The sequence below is a fragment of the Anolis carolinensis genome, chromosome 2 (genome assembly GCF_035594765.1).
Source record: "Anolis carolinensis isolate JA03-04 chromosome 2, rAnoCar3.1.pri, whole genome shotgun sequence".
Lineage (NCBI taxonomy): Eukaryota > Metazoa > Chordata > Lepidosauria > Squamata > Dactyloidae > Anolis > Anolis carolinensis.
Window position 1 is genome coordinate 135,208,911 of NC_085842.1, and position 18,596 is coordinate 135,227,506.

The 18,596-nt window shown below is 42.0% G+C and overlaps 1 protein-coding gene across 3 annotated transcripts in view; it reads left to right on the forward strand.

The window, feature by feature from the left end:
• Window positions 1-6,848, forward strand: part of llgl2 (LLGL scribble cell polarity complex component 2) — a 77,439-nt gene extending 70,591 nt beyond the window's left edge. For 2 of the 3 annotated variants that reach the window (XM_003217208.4, XM_016991344.2), the window contains exons 24-26: window positions 1,431-1,473; window positions 2,919-2,980; window positions 6,129-6,848. In XM_003217208.4, the coding sequence (XP_003217256.1) occupies window positions 1,431-1,473; window positions 2,919-2,980; window positions 6,129-6,136 (113 nt within the window). In that variant the 3' untranslated portion in view covers window positions 6,137-6,848. The remainder of the gene's footprint in view (window positions 1-1,430; window positions 1,474-2,918; window positions 2,981-6,128) is intronic. The other variant, XM_016991345.2, reaches the window with a different exon arrangement.
• Window positions 6,849-18,596: the final 11,748 nt, after the last annotated feature.

Genomic DNA, 18,596 nt, shown 5'->3' on the forward strand with positions numbered 1-18,596 from the left:
ATTGGTAATGTTCCCCAATAGGTAAAATTTTTATTTATATGTCTTATGTGTAGAGCTGCCTGTTAGTACTTTGTAACTGTTCTTCACTATCTACATACCACCCATTTCAAGCAACCATTCTGGATGTTTTTGAGACCTGATCTATCTCCTCTCCACTTAAAGCACACAGTATGGTCTCACCATCACTTCCAGATTTACAGAATGAGAAAAATTATGCAATATGCCACAGGAACAACCCCAAAAAATTATAAAAGGCTTTGCAAAATGTAAACATTTTTATGGTTCATAGGTAAGATATTGAGCTTAATGGAGATGCCTGTATTTAAGATACTGTTCTGTTCTACTTTTACAACAAGGAGCTTGTGGCTGTCTTCAGTCCCTTCTTGTCTTCACAACAATTCTGTGCAGTCAGTCAGACTAAAGGCCCTTCCACACAACTATATAACCCAGAATATCAAGGCAAAAAAATTATCCCACAATATCTGCTTTGAACTGGGTTATCTGAGTCCACACTGCCATATATTTCAGTTCAAATTTTATTCAGCTGTGTGGAAGGGGCCTGAGAAAGAGTAACTTGCCCAAGCTCACTCAAGCTCATTACATCATAGTCTAAATATTATCATCACCACACTGGATCATGTAAAAACTCTTCACATGGTCATTTGTGAGATCTGTTATAGAGACTGTACTCCAGAAAAGTTATTTTCCTAAATTCTGAATTGAACACAGTACTGCTTTTCTGAGGTAAACTCTGCAAACTAGGAACAAATGCATTCTTGTTTTGCAAATCCCACAGTTCAGAAAGTCACATCCCAGATATTTTTTTGAGAGAAAAGCAAGTTATTTGCAGGAATTTGTTCATGCAAGCCCAAGGTTTCACCAGACAAAACATTTAAGAAAATATTCATGTATTGCTTCACAAAGTTTCATTTATCTCCCTCTCTCTAATTTTAGCCGTTTTAAATTAACAAGCTTTTGGGACAGATTAACATTCTTTCTCATGTACAATCTGAGTGAAGTGAGCTAAAATATATAGAAAATATTTTCTTCAGTTTGGTGTTAGTCTCAGTAAAACAATTGCAAAGCACTGGCAATTCTGGATCAACCTTATCTGTTAATTAATTTAGCCTGAGCAGCAAAAAAAAAAAGCTGTGTCTTAGATTTTGACAATTTTCAGAACTATACCCAAAGCATATTGCTGGTGTATGGGATTGAACTTAATGCGACAAGTACACCGTTCACTGAAGATAAAATTGGCTAAGCCCTCTGGGTCACTGGCTGATGTTCTATCATCCGTCTTTGAAGGATAGCATTCAAAAGAGACAGGTCCAAAGGGACACAAGGGGAACAGCACAAGCTCTTGAATCATCAGTGCTTAGCAGTATCTGTGTTCACTCACTTCTCTTGACTGTTTTCTTTCTTTCTTTCAGATGTTCTGAAGGAAATCCAAAGCACTCTGGAGAGTGGAAGGGGGTGAGTGCTGTACACTCAAGCATCTGTGTATTCTTGCTGGGGCTTTGGGAGGTTTCTTCCAGTGGAAGAAGGGAAAGAAAGGGCCAGGGAAAAATCTAAGAACACCTCTTTAGCAAACCTGGAGTATTGGGTCATGTTTTTTGTTCAAGGGCTTCCTTCTCATTCTCAGTATTTAAAGCTGATCCTGCAGTTCTGGATGTAGGAGCTTTGAAATGAATGGTGATGGGCAGATTCCTGAATTCTAATTAAGATATTGCAAGCTAACTTGGCCTGAGGATGAACAATTTCCTATTCCTGCTTTGTGAATACATAAAATGTCTTTGTGGGGGAAGGTTAGGATTATTTTAAAAATTTTATTGTTCTTTCAAGAGACCTTTGGGTCAGGATCAAAAATATATTCTTAGGTAAATAGCAAAGGAGTATACATATCCAATGAAAGTGAAGTAGAAGAAATGTGTATGAACTTTGCCATTTTCATTGATCCATTGTGTTGTCCTAGAGCTGTCATGTTTCCTTTTCAAAGGGAGGTCACTTCTTCTACTTCATAGGCTAGTTCTTAATGGATTATCATGATCTTCACACTACATAAATATTTTCCTATTTTTATACTTTTAATTTCCGTAAGTGCTTCCTGTGGGATCCTGAGATTTATAGATAGGAAAGGCACGAGAACTCTCCAAGAATTCTAAATTGCAAACCCCAGGATTTCTTGTGAAGATGCCATGGCAGTTAAAGTGTACTCATAGCATTATAATTGGGTAGGACGAAAGAACCCCTGGTTGTTAATGCACCATCCTGTAAACCAGTGGTTCTCAACCTGTGGGTCCCCAGGTGTTTTGGCCTACAACCCCCAGAAATCCCATCCAGTTTACCAGCTGTTGGATTTCTGGGAGTTGAAGGCCAAAACATCTGGGGACTGACATATTGAGAACCAGTGTTGTAAACAATTGCTTTCCCCAACTAAAGTGAGCCCCATAAGCATGGAACCAGTACCTGCCTTTTCACTACGCCCAGGGAAAAATGTTCTCTGTAGGCATTTTCTAGGTCCTCCAGGTGATGCTTTGGTGCTTCCCTTCGCAAATTAATCTTTAGGTCCTCCAATACAATTATAGTATACAGGGATCAGAACTGAAGTAATTTAATAGTGTTTAGTTGTATCCATTGGTTTCACATAATCACAGTCTGGTTGGGAACATATCCCCTATGCATAGGGGGGTTCTTATTATAAAATGGACCCTTTAAATCAGTTGCTTGAATGGAACAGGTATGTAAATTCCATATATTCAGTAGGTTCAGTGTAATTAGCAATGATTCATCTAGATTTAGCAGAGACCAGTATTTTCTGTTAAATGTTGATACAGAAGATTGTATTATCCAAAATTATAGGAAAACACAGTCTAGCTCATAGAGATTTCCATCTGATGATATGTTCATTGTTTTTGCAGCAGTTACAGTGACAGAAATTCACGAAAAATTCAAGTAGGACACAGACTAAGTAATGGAGGAGGTAGGTGTGCAAATCTTTTGAGTTAAAAGATGACTTAACAAATTGTGGTGTATCACAGAAAATATAGCTTGATATGCTTATCCTCACGTTCTCCCTGCTTCTGTTTTACATGAAAGGAGACAGCAAACTTCCATTTGCAGTTTGTCACAAACCAGTTTTCCATTTTACCTGAATACTAGAAGATTATTTTTTCTTTAAACCACAATATCAATCCAAAATCAGTTTTAGCAAAGTATTAATTTATTTCTAGCCTTGAGAGCAAGAAAAAAGGCCATTCTCAAAACTTAAATACTTAAAAGTCTGTTTTGTAATCACACCAGCCTTGTGGTGATTCTTGAGCTGCTAGCTGCCAATAAGGCCTTTAAGCATCTTTCTCTGCTGCTACAATTCCTAATCAGCCGGTGAAAGATTGTCTGGCAAAATAAATTTTAATTCCCACTTTTTTCTGCAATTTTTTCTCTCTCTAAAGTAAGCTGTAGCTGGGAAATCAGCCAAATGTTCACTTCATAAGCCAAAAGTAATAATCTAGCCTTTGACTGACCTAATTTCTTCATCTCCAATCACCACCCCAACCAAGATCAGAAAGGAATTGACTTCTATCCTGCTCCGAGTATTGAAAACCACTAATTTTTTTAGAAAAAATAGATTGTTCAAGCCAATTTCATTCTCAACATGGTTTACAATACAAAAACAATTCTAACAGAGGCTAGTCATTTGTATGGCCAGATTCCTTTCCCCTCCTAATTACTTGCCATGTGGAAATTGTTGGAAATAGCAACTTTCAACAAGCCTCCTATACTAGTTATTTGTTATGTATATAATTGAGCTTGCTTACTATATTGTATGAATACATTGGTATGCTGGTTTTTTTCCTTAACTCTATGTTGTTAGAGGTTGTGGAAGGGACTACAGACCATGTGACCCTGATCTTAGAATGTTCAGAGTGAAACTCCATTTTAGAATGAGTTTGAATCAGGAGTCAGTTAAGTCAGAAATCAGTTGAAGTTTGAGTCAGTTTGAGTTGGAAGTCAGTTGAGTCGGTTGATGTCAGTTAGAGCAGGAGGAGTATAGTCAGCATGCTGCTGTGAGATGTTCAGTTAATATATGTCTGTTTGCAGCAGATGTATAGTACAGTATAGTACAGTTTTAAGGATAATTCAGTTAACATGAACCCAAAAAGCAATGTACCCGTATGCTAAATACATGAAGTTTGTAAGTAAATCAACTATGTTAACTTTTAACGAAAACTACTTATTTTTGGTCTCTTGACAGTATGATTTAAAAGCAATATATTTTATGGGCGAGCAAATGTTTTTTGGGCAACTGAAATAACACTTCTTAAGATCTGCTGTATATTTTGTGCATTGGCATATCTTTGTTCCTAACAGTTCAGAGAGATAACCAGGTATATCAGCTTAACAGCTGAGAAACCTAAATTGCCTTACATGAATACCACTAAAGAGCAGATTGACTCAAGTGAATTTTCAACTCTTCTTAGGAAGATCATACTTTACAAAAGGTTACAATCTCTAACAATGTCATGCCTTTCCAAAAGGTTATGATTATTCCAAATAGTGTGAATACCAAATAATCTCCAAAAGGGTCACTCTTCCAAAAGCATGTAGAAATTTCTGGTTTCCCAATAGAAATCAGCTATTAGACAGATGACAAGTTTTTTAACCTCAGCAGGGTAAAAGCTAAAAGTAAGGTCACAAAACTTCTGTTACAGAACTCCAATATGCTGATGATATTATAGGCTCTGCATATATTTCTTTTTTCTGTTCTTGAGTTGAGAATAAAATAACTGCTTTGGGAGACAGTGATCTGGCATTTGGACAACAAGGCCAGTCCAGCGGAGACTTACAAATCACTTTAAACACTTTTGCAGAAGAATATTAATAGCTTGGCTTCTCATTAAATACTGAGAAAACTAAAGTGCTCTGCCAGCTGGCACCAAGCCGTCCCTCTGCAGTGCCAGAAACAAAGCTTAATGGTGCAACGCTAGACAACGTTGACCATTTCCACTATCTAGGCAGCCACCTCTCCACAAAAGTCAACATTGACACTGAAATACAACACTGTCTGAGCTCTGCAAGTGCAGCATTTTTTCAAATGCAGTAGAAAGTGTTCGGAAATTGGGGCATTCCTAGGAATACCAAGATGCCTGTTTATAAATCTTTCAATTTTCTTGTATGCCAGAGAAAAATGGACCATCTACAAACGTCACTCTTGATTTCTGAAGAGTTGCCTCCAAAAAAAACCTGCAAATCTCTTGGGAAAACAGGTGGACAAATTTCAACGTTCTGGAAGAAGCAAAGATCACCAGCATTGAAGCCATGATTCTCTGCCATCAATTCCACTGGACTGGTCATGTTGTCCAAATGCCAGATCACCATCTCCCAAAGCAGTTATTTTATTCTCAACTCAAGAACAAAAATCAGTGTTAATAGACAACAAAAGAGATTTAAAGATGGGCTTAAAGCCAACCAAAAATGTGAAATAAACACCAACAATTGAGAAGTCCTAGCACTCAAGTGTTGTCACTGGAGGGCAAGTGTTACCAACAGTGCTATGGATATTGAAGAGGCACTAACACAGAGTGAAAAGAAGAATCACGCCAAGAGGAAGGTGCACCAAGCAAATCCTTGTCGGGACTTCCTTCTATATGAAAATCTATATCCTCATTATGGAAGACCATGCGGATCCAGAATTGGTTTTTACGGTCTTATGGATTCACTACTAAGACTACCTCTGGAAGATGCAAGTGACCGGTCATGAGTGATCACCCATGACATGACCTGCCATGTAGTTGGCCTTGCTGGGTAAATTGAATTAGGTCTCCCGGATATTTCTGAACCACAAATCTCACAAACCCTAGCCAGTATAGCCAAATCTGTGGGTAGATCTGGATGGCCACTGGTTGCCCATGACTGTTCTTTTAGAATGTTCTTTGCGAGCTCCTACCAATGGTGCAGCACAGAGAGAAGAATGTCTGCAAAAATTCTGTATAACAAAGGCCTTGCTCAGATTATCTTGCATCCAGTGTTCTATTGTGGCTCCTGCTTAGCCAGTGTTCTTTTATAGTTAACAGTGAAGCAATTCTCTCTTCAGGCTGTGTAAAGCTAACTGTGCTATTTTCTCTTTCCAGCAGAATGATTGTGCTTTGACCATGTCACTGCGATACCTGGCATTTGGAAAGAGTGCCATAACACTACTGACTGTGGGTCCAGCAGCGTCCATGAGGGAGAGGTCTCCACTGACCATGACCTTGAATTACATGACAGGGCTGAGTCTCGCTTGGCCACGCTGAGCTCTGGGTTCTCCCCGTCTTCACAGTGCCTCATCCGAAGCCTTTGTGGCTCTCTTGAGTCTGAAATGGCTCCCTTGACCTCTGTTCCTTCATGCCTCTGGATATTACGTTCTTTTTGCAGTTCCTCAAATGTTTGCACATTTTTTTGGAAAGATTTCTACTGGGATGGGTTTTAAATTATAAATATTGCTGCCTTGTAAGCAGATTTTTTAAAATAAATGTTGTTACCTCTGATTAAGATTATTTTTTGTACATTTTTAAAGAATTGTAATTGGTGTTTTAATAGAGGCATATTTTAGAAGAATTCCTTTTTGAAAAAATCTTGAATAATATATGTAACTTTAGATCACTGTGGCTGCTGTAACCTTTCTTTTTTTCTATGAGGAAATTGCAAGATTTTCCATCTTTTTACTGTACCGTTAAGTGGCAGACTCATGTACAATCTTATTTTTGTAGCAGTTCAAATCGGGGAAATTAATCAAATTTGATTTGATTTTTGTGCGGACACTACATTGATCTGTCTTTAAATAAAGCAAGACCTTTACATGTTTAAGAATCTTTCTGTTACTCATCTTGTTCTCTTCTTTTTACATCTTCTAAAGTTTTAGCAGATTTGTAACTGCAGAAGAGAGATATGGCCCTCTTATTTTAGGTATTGTGGAGCTTTGGATTTTGCTTTCTTCTTAGTCTAAAAGTATTCAAATAATCACTCTATGACTGACCATACAAATGCCTTCCTATAATCTAAAGTTTGAGAAGTTATTCCAGCCTGAGGGATGAATTCATTTTCAAAGACATACTCACGGGCCACATTCCAGTGGTGGACAGGGGAAAAGACAAAAGGTTAAACTGCCAGTTAGTAAACCTTAGATCTGGTCTTTTAGAAAGGGAAAAAACCTAATGCAGCACACAATGGTATTGAGGAAAAGGGGATGTGACCATCTAGAAGGGCTGTCCAGCTCTAGGGAATGATATTCCTGATCCCTGGCTGTATGTCATCTGTTTGCCACAACATGTTAGGATGCAAAGACATGCACCTCACATTAAGAAGATGCCCTAGATCAGGATTTCAAACCTATTGTTGGTAGCCATCTTGTAGTTCCTTTTTTCCAAGTCAGCCAGTCCGAAGATTGGAAATCTAGTTTATCCTTTTTGTGGTGCCAACTGAAAAGGATAAAAATCCTTTAAAGTTCATGGATGAAATTTGAGCACTGAGCTGCTGAACTTGCAGACCGAAAGGTCGCAGGTTCAAATCCCGGGAGCGGAGTGAGCGCCCGCTGTTGCTCCAGCTTCTGCCAACCTAGCAGTTCGAAAACATGCCAATGTGAGTAGATCAATAGGTACCGCTCCAGCGGGAAGGTAACAGCCCTCGATGCAGTCATGCCGGCCACATGACCTTGGAGGTGTCTATGGACAACGCCGGCCTAAGCACCAACCCCCAGAGTCAGACATGACAGGACTTAACGTCAGGGGAAACCTTTACCTTTTAAGGTGAACCTATCTTGGGATTTCCTTGGCAAGATTTGCTCAGAAGAGGCTGGCGATTGCCTTCCTCTGAGGCCGAAACAGTGTATCTTGCTCAGTGGGTTTAACCCGCTGCACCACCAGTAGTGCTATAATGGGCCTTTTGCAAGAAACTTTAAGTGAGAAAACAGGTAAAAGGAGTGGGGGGATCAATCCCAATGTGCTGGCAAAACCCCAAACTAGAACTCTCCACCCAATGTGCAGAGAAAGCAAACTATCACCCTGCTAAGGATTTTCCACAATTCCTGCTTGCAGAAGGGAGCTTTGCAAATTTGCTGTAGAGGAATCTCTAAGTGGGCTTAAAACAGTTTCTCCCTTCTCTTCCTGCTTGCAGAAGCGAGCTTTGCAAACTTGCTGAAGAGAAATGTTGCTGGAGAGAAAGCGAGTTTGCAAAGGGCTTAAAATGGAGAGAAATCTGCCTTCCAACCTGGTTGCAGGATCTGATCCCAGATTATCTGATTTAAACTGGATTATATGAAATTGTGGAATGATGTGGCAGAGAGGATTCCTTTTAATTCCACCGCTACCACCAATTGTGGAGATGTGTGACAGGAATGGAATCCTCTTGATCCCACCACACACACAGATACCACCAATTATAAAGATGTCTTATGGATGATGATTTTAATTAATTATTTATTTAATTATCTTCTTCGCTGCCACCAATGGAGGAGATGTCAGCAGATGGCACTGGTTCTTTTTATACCTTCTTTGTTTATTTTACCTCAGATGTTGATGTTGCTTAACTTAGTACAGGAGTATGACAGAGACTTAGATGGAATAAAATTAAAACAAGTTTATTGCATGTACAGAGCTTGATGGTTTCTTATAACTTTTTAAAGGCACTTAGCTTAATGGTTACAAACAGATATGAGGTGTTCAAACTTTCAAAATACTTCTTCCTCTCAGCTAAACTAAAACCTGATCCTCTTGGATCTACTGGGATTAACTTTCCCTAATCCACAGCCTCTGTAAATGACCCTAAACAAGTCCCCTAACTTGCTTAGTCTGGCCTAATAGAGGTCTGTCCCTCTGGTTCCCTTCAGTCTTGAAACCAGACTGCTCCCTGTGATTTAAAATCACAGACTGTCTAAAATAAATCCTTTTATTTTAGACCTGACTCAAATTCTTTTATTTGAGCCACCCTGATCCTCCACATGAGAATCAGTCTTCTTCCTGCGACTAAAAATCACAGACTGAAACTGGGTTTTAAAACATTCCCCTTTTCCTTTCCAAATGGCGGTTGGCTCCGCCCCCGTTGTCATAGCAACCGGTTCTTCAATGCTGGTATTAACAGCTCTAATACTCACCATTTTAAATTAACTAAACCTGACTGTTTAAACAAATCAAATAAACATGTCATCATTAAACAAAATAAAATCATACACTTCTTTACATCTGCCTTCCAACCTGGTTGTAGGATCTGATCCCAGATTATCTGATTTAAACTGGATTATATGAGTCCTGACTGCCAGATAATCTGGGTTAAGGAGAAAAGTGAAGAAAGGAAGAAACAGGACGGGCCATAGTTTGGGGACTCCTGGTCTAAGGTTTAGGACAGGGGTCAGGTAAATGGCATTGGAGGGCCGCATCTGGCCCGCGGGCCAGGATGTATTTTGGGGGCTCCTGGTCTAAGGTTTAGGATAGGGGTCAGGTAAATGGCATTGGAGGGCCGCATCTGGCCCGTGGGCCGGGACTTACTTTGGGGGCTCCTGGTCTAAGGTTTGGGGCAGGGGTCAGGTAAATGACATTGGAGGGCCGCATCTGGCCCGCAGACCGGGACGTATTTTGGGGGCTCCTGGTCTAAGGTTTAGGACAGGGGTCAGGTAAATGGCATTGGAGGGCCGCATCTGGCCCGCGGGCCGGGCCGTACTTTGGGGGTTCCTAGTCTAAGGTTTAGGACAGGGGTCAGGTAAATGGCATTGGAGGGCCGCATCTGGCCCATGGGGCGGGCCGTACTTTGGGGGCTCCTGGTCTAAGGTTTAGGACAGGGATCAGGTAAATGGCATTGGAGGGCCACATCTGGCCCATGGGCCGGGCCGTACTTTGGGGGCTCCTGGTCTAAGGTTTAGGACAGGGGTCAGGTAAATGACATTGGAGGGCCGCATCTGGCCCATGGACCGGGACGTATTTTGGGGGCTCCTGGTCTAAGGTTTAGGACAGGGGTCAGGTAAATGGCATTGGAGGGCCGCATCTGGCCCGCGGGCTGGGCCGTACTTTGGAGGTTCCTGGTGTAAGGTTTAAGACAGGGGTCAGGTAAATGGCATTGGAGGGCCGCATCTGGCCCGCGGACCGGGACGTATTTTGGTGGCTCCTGGTCTAAGGTTTAGGACAGGGGCCAGGTAAATGGCATTGGAGGGCTGCATCTGGCCCACGGACCGGGACGTACTTTGGGGGTTCCTGGTCCAAGGTTTAGGACAGGGGTCAGGTAAATGGCATTGGAGGGCCGCATCTGGCCCGTGGGCCGGGACGTACTTTGGGGGTTCCTGGTCTAAGGTTTAGGACAGGGGTCAGGTAAATGGCATTGGAGGGCCGCATCTGGCCCGTGGGCCGGGACGTACTTTGGGGGCTCCTGGTCTAAGGTTTAGAACAGGGGTCAGGTAAATGGCATTGGAGGGCCGCATCTGGCCCATGGGCCTTAATTTGGGGGCCCCTGGTGTAGCGGTTTGAGAATTGTCCTCAATTGTGGTTTCATTCCCCACTCAGCCATGGAAACCCCCTGGATAATCTTGGGCAAGTCACACACTCTCAGCCCCAGAAAACCCAATGAAACAGTTTCAAACCAGGAACAGATTTCTTTATTCAGAGGTTGATGGCCATCTGTCAGGAGTGATTTGATGGTGTACTATGATTTCTGTTCCTGGGTGATAAATGTCATTTCCTAATTAGTTCTGTCATAGAAACATGGCAAAACTACACAGCCAAAACTTTGTCTTTGCGCATGGGACATGGGTCCCCCTGGGGGAGAAGAGCAGTATATAAATTAAATAAATACATAAAGAATAAATGGTGCTATAATAGCACATTATGATTTCCTGGGACACTGTCCAATTTAACAAAGTTTCAGCCACAAAAACAAAGTTTCCCAAATAGAACAAGGATTTTCAAAGTAAAGACAACTCAATGGAACAGGAAGTAAGACTTTCAAAGCAGGAACAGATTTCTGCAATTTTTTAAAAATAGTTTCTTATAGAAGCTATGAAAGTTTGCCAAAAATCAGAGGATAAGGGAAACGTTCTACAATTTGGTGAGCTAGCAGTGGTGAATGTGCTCTACCACTGTACGAAATTTGATCAGGATAGCTCAAATTTCATCAGGATAGCAATGTCGGAGTTGCAACCTTTTGTAAAAGTGCTCAAGACTTGGCTGTTTGGTTGTGCATTTAAGTAAATCAGATCTAATTTGCCAAATAGTCACTGCTGAATGTTTTTATGTTGATTTTTGTAGTATTATGGAATGATATTTTAAATTGTAAGTCGCTTGGAGCACTCTGGTAGAGAGCGACTAATTAAGAAATAAAGTGAAATGAAGTGAAGTGAAAAACTGAGGGCAGGAGAGCCCTGTAAAAATCCCCCCACCCCTCACGCTGTTTTTTCATGACTGCACCTGCACGTCCGCCATTAACAAATCAATTCCGAACATTCCGAATTTTCAGAAAGTTCTGAAATTTTTTGGTTCAAAAACCAGAATTAGTTTCAGAAACGAAGCACCAGCACCCCCTACTTTAGAAGTGAGTATTAAACCAGGGTTGTTGTTTGTATTCCGGGCTGTATGGCCATGTTCCAGAAGTATTCTCTCCTGACGTTTCACCCACATCTATGGGAGGCATCCTCAGAGGTTGTGGGGTATGGAGAAACGAGGCAAGGAAGGTTAATATATATCTGTGGAAAGTCCAGGGTGTGTGAAGAGTTCTTTGTTAGTTGGAAGCAAGCGTAAATGTTGCAGTTAATCACCTTAATTAGCATTGGAAAGGTTCATCTCCTGCCTGGGGGGTATTGAACCATTTTTTTCATGGATCGCTCATGCCTACTGGGAGACCTCAATGAGCCTTAGTCATCAACTGCACTTCTCAGTCTTGCAAACTCAGAGCTGCAGCTTCCTTACTTAAATCAATCCACCTGTAATGCAGTGTTCCTCTTTTTGCTATTGCCTTCCATTTTACCATTCCACATAATTGCGTTTTCCAGCTAATCATACGTCTCAAGTACAACAGGCTTTGTTTATTCATCTTGGTTTCTAGTGAGAGTTTGCTCTTAGATGTATTTTTGCCTCTGTTTGGAAGCCCGTGGAGTCTGTAGAACTCTCTAGTTGCACCACATTTAAATAAGTTGAATCTCTTCCTTTCAGTGTTCTTCTGTGTCATTCTTTCACAGGCACAAAAATATGAAATTGGGAATACTATGGCATCTTGCTTGGTCCACTAAATCATTCACCATGATACTGTTGTCGACCGCGTTTTAGGGGATCGGGCCCTTAAGGAGAGACCCGATCCGGTCCTGAGAGAACGGACCTTGGCGGAGCCAAAAGGAAAATATGAGCCACAATACAACCTGAAGCCGAAATGAAGAAGGTCCGCCAAAGTTGAAGGAAAATCCGCCAAGGAGTCTTTATTGAGCAATTCAGCTGAAGAGGACTCTAGTAGCGATCATTCGGTCTACTAGGGTACCATACAATCAAAATAAAGCCATATTTATACAAAATTTCAGTCTGACAGCCCTTTGAATTTCCCGCCCTGCTCCCCCGCCCATCTGATCGTTGATAGGCTAGAAGGTTGAACGAGGCGGGCTTTCGTTTCCCGCCTTGCTCCGTTGGCCCAATAGGAAGCTGTCTCTACTCGGGCCAATCAGGAAAGAGAAGGCGGGAGTTATTGAAACAATGAGGTGACAGGGCAGGAACTATCGGATTAAGTCCTGCTAGACCGATTTCTAAAAGGGTGCTTAATTTATTAATGGCAGCAATCAAAGGTGTCCGGGTTTCTGTCACGTATACAGATTTTAGATATGCCTTGGGGTGTCAGAGGTGGAAGCAAAGATGGGTGGTGATGAGCCATATTGACCGGCTCTGCAGGGCGCCTTCCTGAGGTGTCCTGGATTTTCCTTTGGGTGAGATATGACAATGTTTGCCTTGGGGCGAATCACCTTTAGGTCAACACTCCGAATTCGGCGACTCAAGCCCTATATTGTCCATGCAATTTGAATTTGATTGGGTTTAGCGGTGGCAGATTATCCTTTTGTTTTTGGGAAGGGAAGCCTGGGTCATAGGAAATGGGATAAGTTCTGGGGTTCAGGTTGAGTTCAAAATATTTCCTATTTGATTTCATGACTTGACAATTATATGAAATAAAATGAAAAATAAAATAAAGTTGGAATATTAAACCATGCTGGGAGAAATACATATTTTCCGGGGATCCCAAAGAGTACAAATAAATATAGGCAGATAGATAGCTTTCATGGAAATAAGGGAGAATTCATAAAAGTGAGTTACATTGCATAAAAGGGAATCATGAATGATATAAACAATTGAAAATATTTGATAAGAACGAAGTTCATAACATCTGGAGAACCCAGCATGGAAATTCATAAAAGTGGAGTTTTAGCAGCATGATTTTACAATTCATGAAGTTAGCCCAACGATTAGAAATTCATATAACAGTGATTCATGAGGGTGTCCAGGTTCATAGAATATGAAAATTCACGGATACATTGGGAAAAGAGTTCATCTGTGGTGGAAGGAATTCATAGAAATAGCATGAGGAAGAGGTACATGTGGGTTGCAGTCTTTGGAAGTATAGGATTTCATAAGTTCAGGGGTAGGTTTGGGAAAGAGTGTTCTTCTCATTCATAAAATTATGAAGGTGTGAATGAAACGTGGAGGGCGCCCGTCCAGGCACCCTCCTGGCAGCTGTAGAGAGGGTGAAGGTCCTTGGAGAACTATGTCTCCCCAGCGGGAGAGCGATCCCCCATCCACAGTTCACAGAAAAGGACCAGTGATCTCTTAAAACCATCCCGCGGGTCGCGGGGAGAGGAAAGTCCGGGATAAGGCTGGAAAAGAGCAGTCTGGTTTGGAAAGAGCAGTCGGTTCCGTTTGACAGTCAGCTGATGAGGTGCCGAGAACTGGACCGATTTTGGTTCCGCTGGTGGTCCTTGGGTCAGGAGCCTTAGGAAGGGTTAGAACTAAAAGAAGAGCGTGCTAGGGGTAATTTTGATAAAGATATGAGCCAATTTGTATCGTCTGCCGTATTAACCTATGGCGGAGGAGCCTCAGCCAGAGTTTAAAGGACGGACGGGTTAGAGAGAGAGAGGGGGAGGATTGCATGTAAAAGAAGGAGTCAAGGAAAGACACAAAATAACCAGATAGAGAGTGCTACTGTTATAAAATGTATGCTACTTTTATTGGGGGGATTTGTTACATAGTTCAGGGAAGGGGAAAGTGAAGAAAAAAGATCTTTTAATAATAGTCTGCTGCGGTCCCGCTCTGTTCCTTTGGTGATGGATCTGCGGAACTCTCCGCTGCGGGTTCAAATCAATTTGAATGCTGGCGCTTCGGACATCAATACATTTAGTCCCATTCATACATGCAGAGTTTTCCAAACTGTTGTGACACTTTAGTGTGTCGGCTGCAATGTATAGATGTGTCATGCAAATAAAATATGTCAAATAAGTGAGAATTTTAAAAAATATATACATGAAAGGTTTTGTAAGATATATTTGTTATTACAACTTATGTATGTGTCTATCTCATAAAGGGTTGATTTAATTTCCAGTTCGCTAGTAAAGCTGAATTACTGTATTGCAAAATGATACATGCCTAAAAAATGTGTCACTAACATGAAATGTTTGGAAAGCTCTGCATTAGAGTAGCATAAGCACACAATTCCAATTCCATTTCCTACCACTGGAGGGAACAAGTGGCTTTCCTGTACAATATTTCAAAATCTATAGCTGGAGAGTGGTGTGGATCTCCATATCCTGCTTTCATCTGAAAAACAAACATCTCCTGTAAGTAGCTGGGCTAATGTGTGACCTTTATCTGCCCTTATCTGTTCTTTGTGTCATTTCTTAATATCATAAATCATAACAATGACAAGGCTAACAGTACCGTACATGAACAGATATATTTGTGGCATAAGCTTTTGTAGACTAAAGTCTGCTTCATCAGGTCCAGAAAGCACCTCCCTATGTTGGCAGGCATATATATGTAGGCATACAGCTAGAGCAGGAAAGGTGAGTTAAGAGAATAGCAAAATGCAGGCATCGTATGTGGCAACTCAATTCCAGATGAAATATAAGTAGGTTTATTCACATTTTCAGATACACAAATCTTTTTGGGAAGCCAGTATATAAGAGCAGAGAGAGGCAGAATACGTATATGGGGAGATGTCTAAAATAAGCTGGCCTGTACAATTTCAACAGGTTAGTTAAATCATGTTATCTTCATCCTTGCCCTTCACCCACCTTTCATTGAAACAGCTGATAAGATCTGGAAGATTGTATTTCTAAGAAGGCAAAATAGGTTTTCCCCAAACTTTTCAAATGTGGGCCCCTTTGACAAATGTAGCAATGGTGTCTAATCTGAAGGCTTTTATTTTCATTTTAAGCCAGGAATACAGTTTAACAGTGTAACATTAGAAAATGTTGACCATTTCCGCTACCTTGGCAGCCACCTCTCCACAAAAGTCAACATTGACACTGAAATAGAACACTGCCTGAGCTCTGCGAGTGCAGCATTTTTCCGTATGAAGCAGAGAGTGTTTGATGACCAGGACATCCGTAGAGATACCAAGGTGCTTGTTTACAAAGCCATTGTCCTCCCAACCCTGCTCTACGCCTGCGAAACATGGACGGTCTACAGACATCACACCAAACTCCTGGAGCGTTTCCATCAGCGTTGCCTCAGAAAAATCCTGCAAACCTCTTGGGAAGACAGGCGGACAAATGTCAGCGTGCTGGAAGAAGCAAAGACCACCAGCATTGAAGCGATGCTCCTACACCATCAACTCCGCTGGACTGGCCATGTTGTCCGAATGCCCGATCACCATCTCCCAAAGCAGCTACTCTACTCCGAACTCAAGAACGGGAAACAGAATGTTGGTGGGCAGGAAAAGAGATTTAAAGATGGGCTCAAAGCCAACCTTAAAAACTGTGGCATAGACACTGAGAACTGAGAAGCCCTGGCCCTTGAGCGCTCTAATTGGAGGTCAGCTGTGACCAGCAGTGCTGCGGAGTTCGAAGAGGCACGAATGGAGGGCTTAAGGGAGAAACGTGCCAAGAGGAAGGAGCATCAAGCCAACCCTGACTGAGACCGCCTTCCACCTGGAAACCAATGTCCTCACTGCGGGAGAACATGCGGATCAAGAACAGGTCTCTTCAGCCACCTACAGACACGCCCCCAAGACCCCACAGATGGAAGACAATCATCCTCGAACTACGAGAGATCGCTTAAGTAAGTAAATAAGTAAGAAGGCTTTTAAAAATGTTATACATGAAGTTTGTAATAAAAATGTACTTGCCATCTCCTTCCCACTCTTTCTTTCTTTTCCCCCTCTATGTAGGTCAAAGTCTAGCAGGTAATCAAGATGCATCAGCACAATCCTCTGCTTTTCTTAAATTCCACTTGAGGGTTAGGCTGTAGATAGTTTCATAAGGTTCATTTTCAAAATTTACCATTAAACCACTATTCAGTAAGTCCCTTTCCAGAACAATTGGTTTTCTGCTTGTTTGGAGGATTTTGTATTAAGGGGCCAGAAAATAGCTTTACAATCAACAATAAGGTTCTATGTAAATACTACTGGGAAAAATAGGCATGCAGGATTTTCACTTTGCCCTACAGTTGCAAACTGTAGCCATAGAAACCTTGGGAGGGTAAAATTTGCCACCAAAATGTTTTCCTCTTGGCCTATTTTATGCCTTAAAAGTTCTTTTTAAAAAGAAACTACAAACTGATAGGACAGTCACCTAATTTATTAGGAGCCCCCGGTGGTGCAATGGATTAAACCCTTGTGCCGGCAGGACTGATGACTTGAAGATTGGGTTGCTCACCTGAAGGTTGCCGGTTCAAATCCAGGGAGAGCGCAGGCGAGCTCCCTCTGTCAGTTCCAGCTCTCCATGCAGGGACATGAGAGAAGCCTCCCACAAGGATGGTGAAAACATCAAACATCCGGGCATCCCTTGGGCAACATCCTTGCAGATTGCCAATTCTCTCACACCAGAAGTGACTTGCAGTTTCTCAAGTCATTCCTGGCACCCAAAAAAAGCCCCTAATTTTTCATTGCTCTTTAAATACTAAAAGAAGCAATGGGAGTTATGTTTTAAACAGAAACTAGTATTTCTCAGAGGCCTCTTTAGTCAATTTGCCTTGAGGGTTATTTTTTTTTAAGATGCTGGGATGGACCAAAGATAACAATATGAATACCCCCTCATCTTAAAGTGCTTCTTTTTGATGTGGAGAGGGCAGAGAATGAAGAAATGATGTGCAATTAGCCTTCTTGAATGATTAAAATTTATTTTATTTATAAACTTTAAAAAAGCATTTATTTCAGAAATTTAACAAAGCAAGCATCTTCGCCAGGAAGTTACTGATGTTAGCCAAAGCATAATTAACAAGCATTTCTTAAAAACATGGCCCTTTCTGTTCAGTTGCCCCATTGCAACCCATCTTCTGCCGCCATTCCCTGGTGTATCGTTTCTTTGGCGGGAGGTGAGCATTTTGAGAAGAATTCATGGATTCTCTGGATGTCATCATGGGGCCAGGTTGGGAAGTGCTGCTCTCCAGACGTAAGTGCTCTTGTTGTGCGTGACTCAGGTTGGCAGCAGCCAGGTCAGTGCCAGGAGACACCCCCTCCCCCGAGGGGCAAATGGGAGCCTGTCCCTGGAAAGACTGGTGCCCCCTCTGCCTGGGACTATTGCGCCAATAGAACGATTCCATCTGAGGAAGGTCTGCCAGGGTACTTATCACCGTGGCATCAACCAGAGGGTTGAATGCCAGGGGGGCAAGACTTCCTAAGTGCTCTTCCCTCAGGGTTTGTGCTTCTCTCTTGTGCACTTCCACATACATCTTCCTCTCAGGGGGCAGCAACCGTGGCCTCTTCCGTGCTGGTGGCTGGAGCACAATATCTGAAGTGCAGATGTGAAGGAATTCCTCTTCATCACCAGTTTCCCAATCTGCGGTGCTCCCACAGGGTGCCAGAGGAAGATGGTGGGGAAGAGATTCGGCTTCCTGGAAGCTCCTCGGTAATGAACATTGAGAACAGGGAGCTGCCACCATAACGAAGTAAAAAGCGGTTTCATTAGGCTCTGAGGAAGGACCGGTGAGTAACTGTGACGGCTGACTGCCATCCCCAGTCCTCTTCTCATGGTCTGGAACGCCGATGGCTGACTGGCCCTCTTGCACTTGGGCAGGCAAGGAAAGGTCTGACTGGAGCTTCAGCTTCTCATTCCATGCATGGAGAAACTTTTCCCTGCAGGATTTTGGCCTTTGCGCATCACTTGTATCCATGACTTTCTCATCTTTCATGGCTGCAGTTTCTGTGTTAAGCATCTGAAAAGCAAAGGTCAGGATTTAAAACACATTAAATTAAAGAACTTCCTAATATAGGGATTTTATTGAACAATGATACTTCTTTGTTGTTGTATGCCAGTTTATGGCAATCCTAAGGCAAGCCTCTCATACGGCTTTCTGGGACTGGGAGTGTCAACAAGTAGATCTCCAGGACTGAATGGCGAATTGAACCCTACTATCCAAAGGCATTGTCCAATGAACAAACCATCATACCTCTCTGGCCCC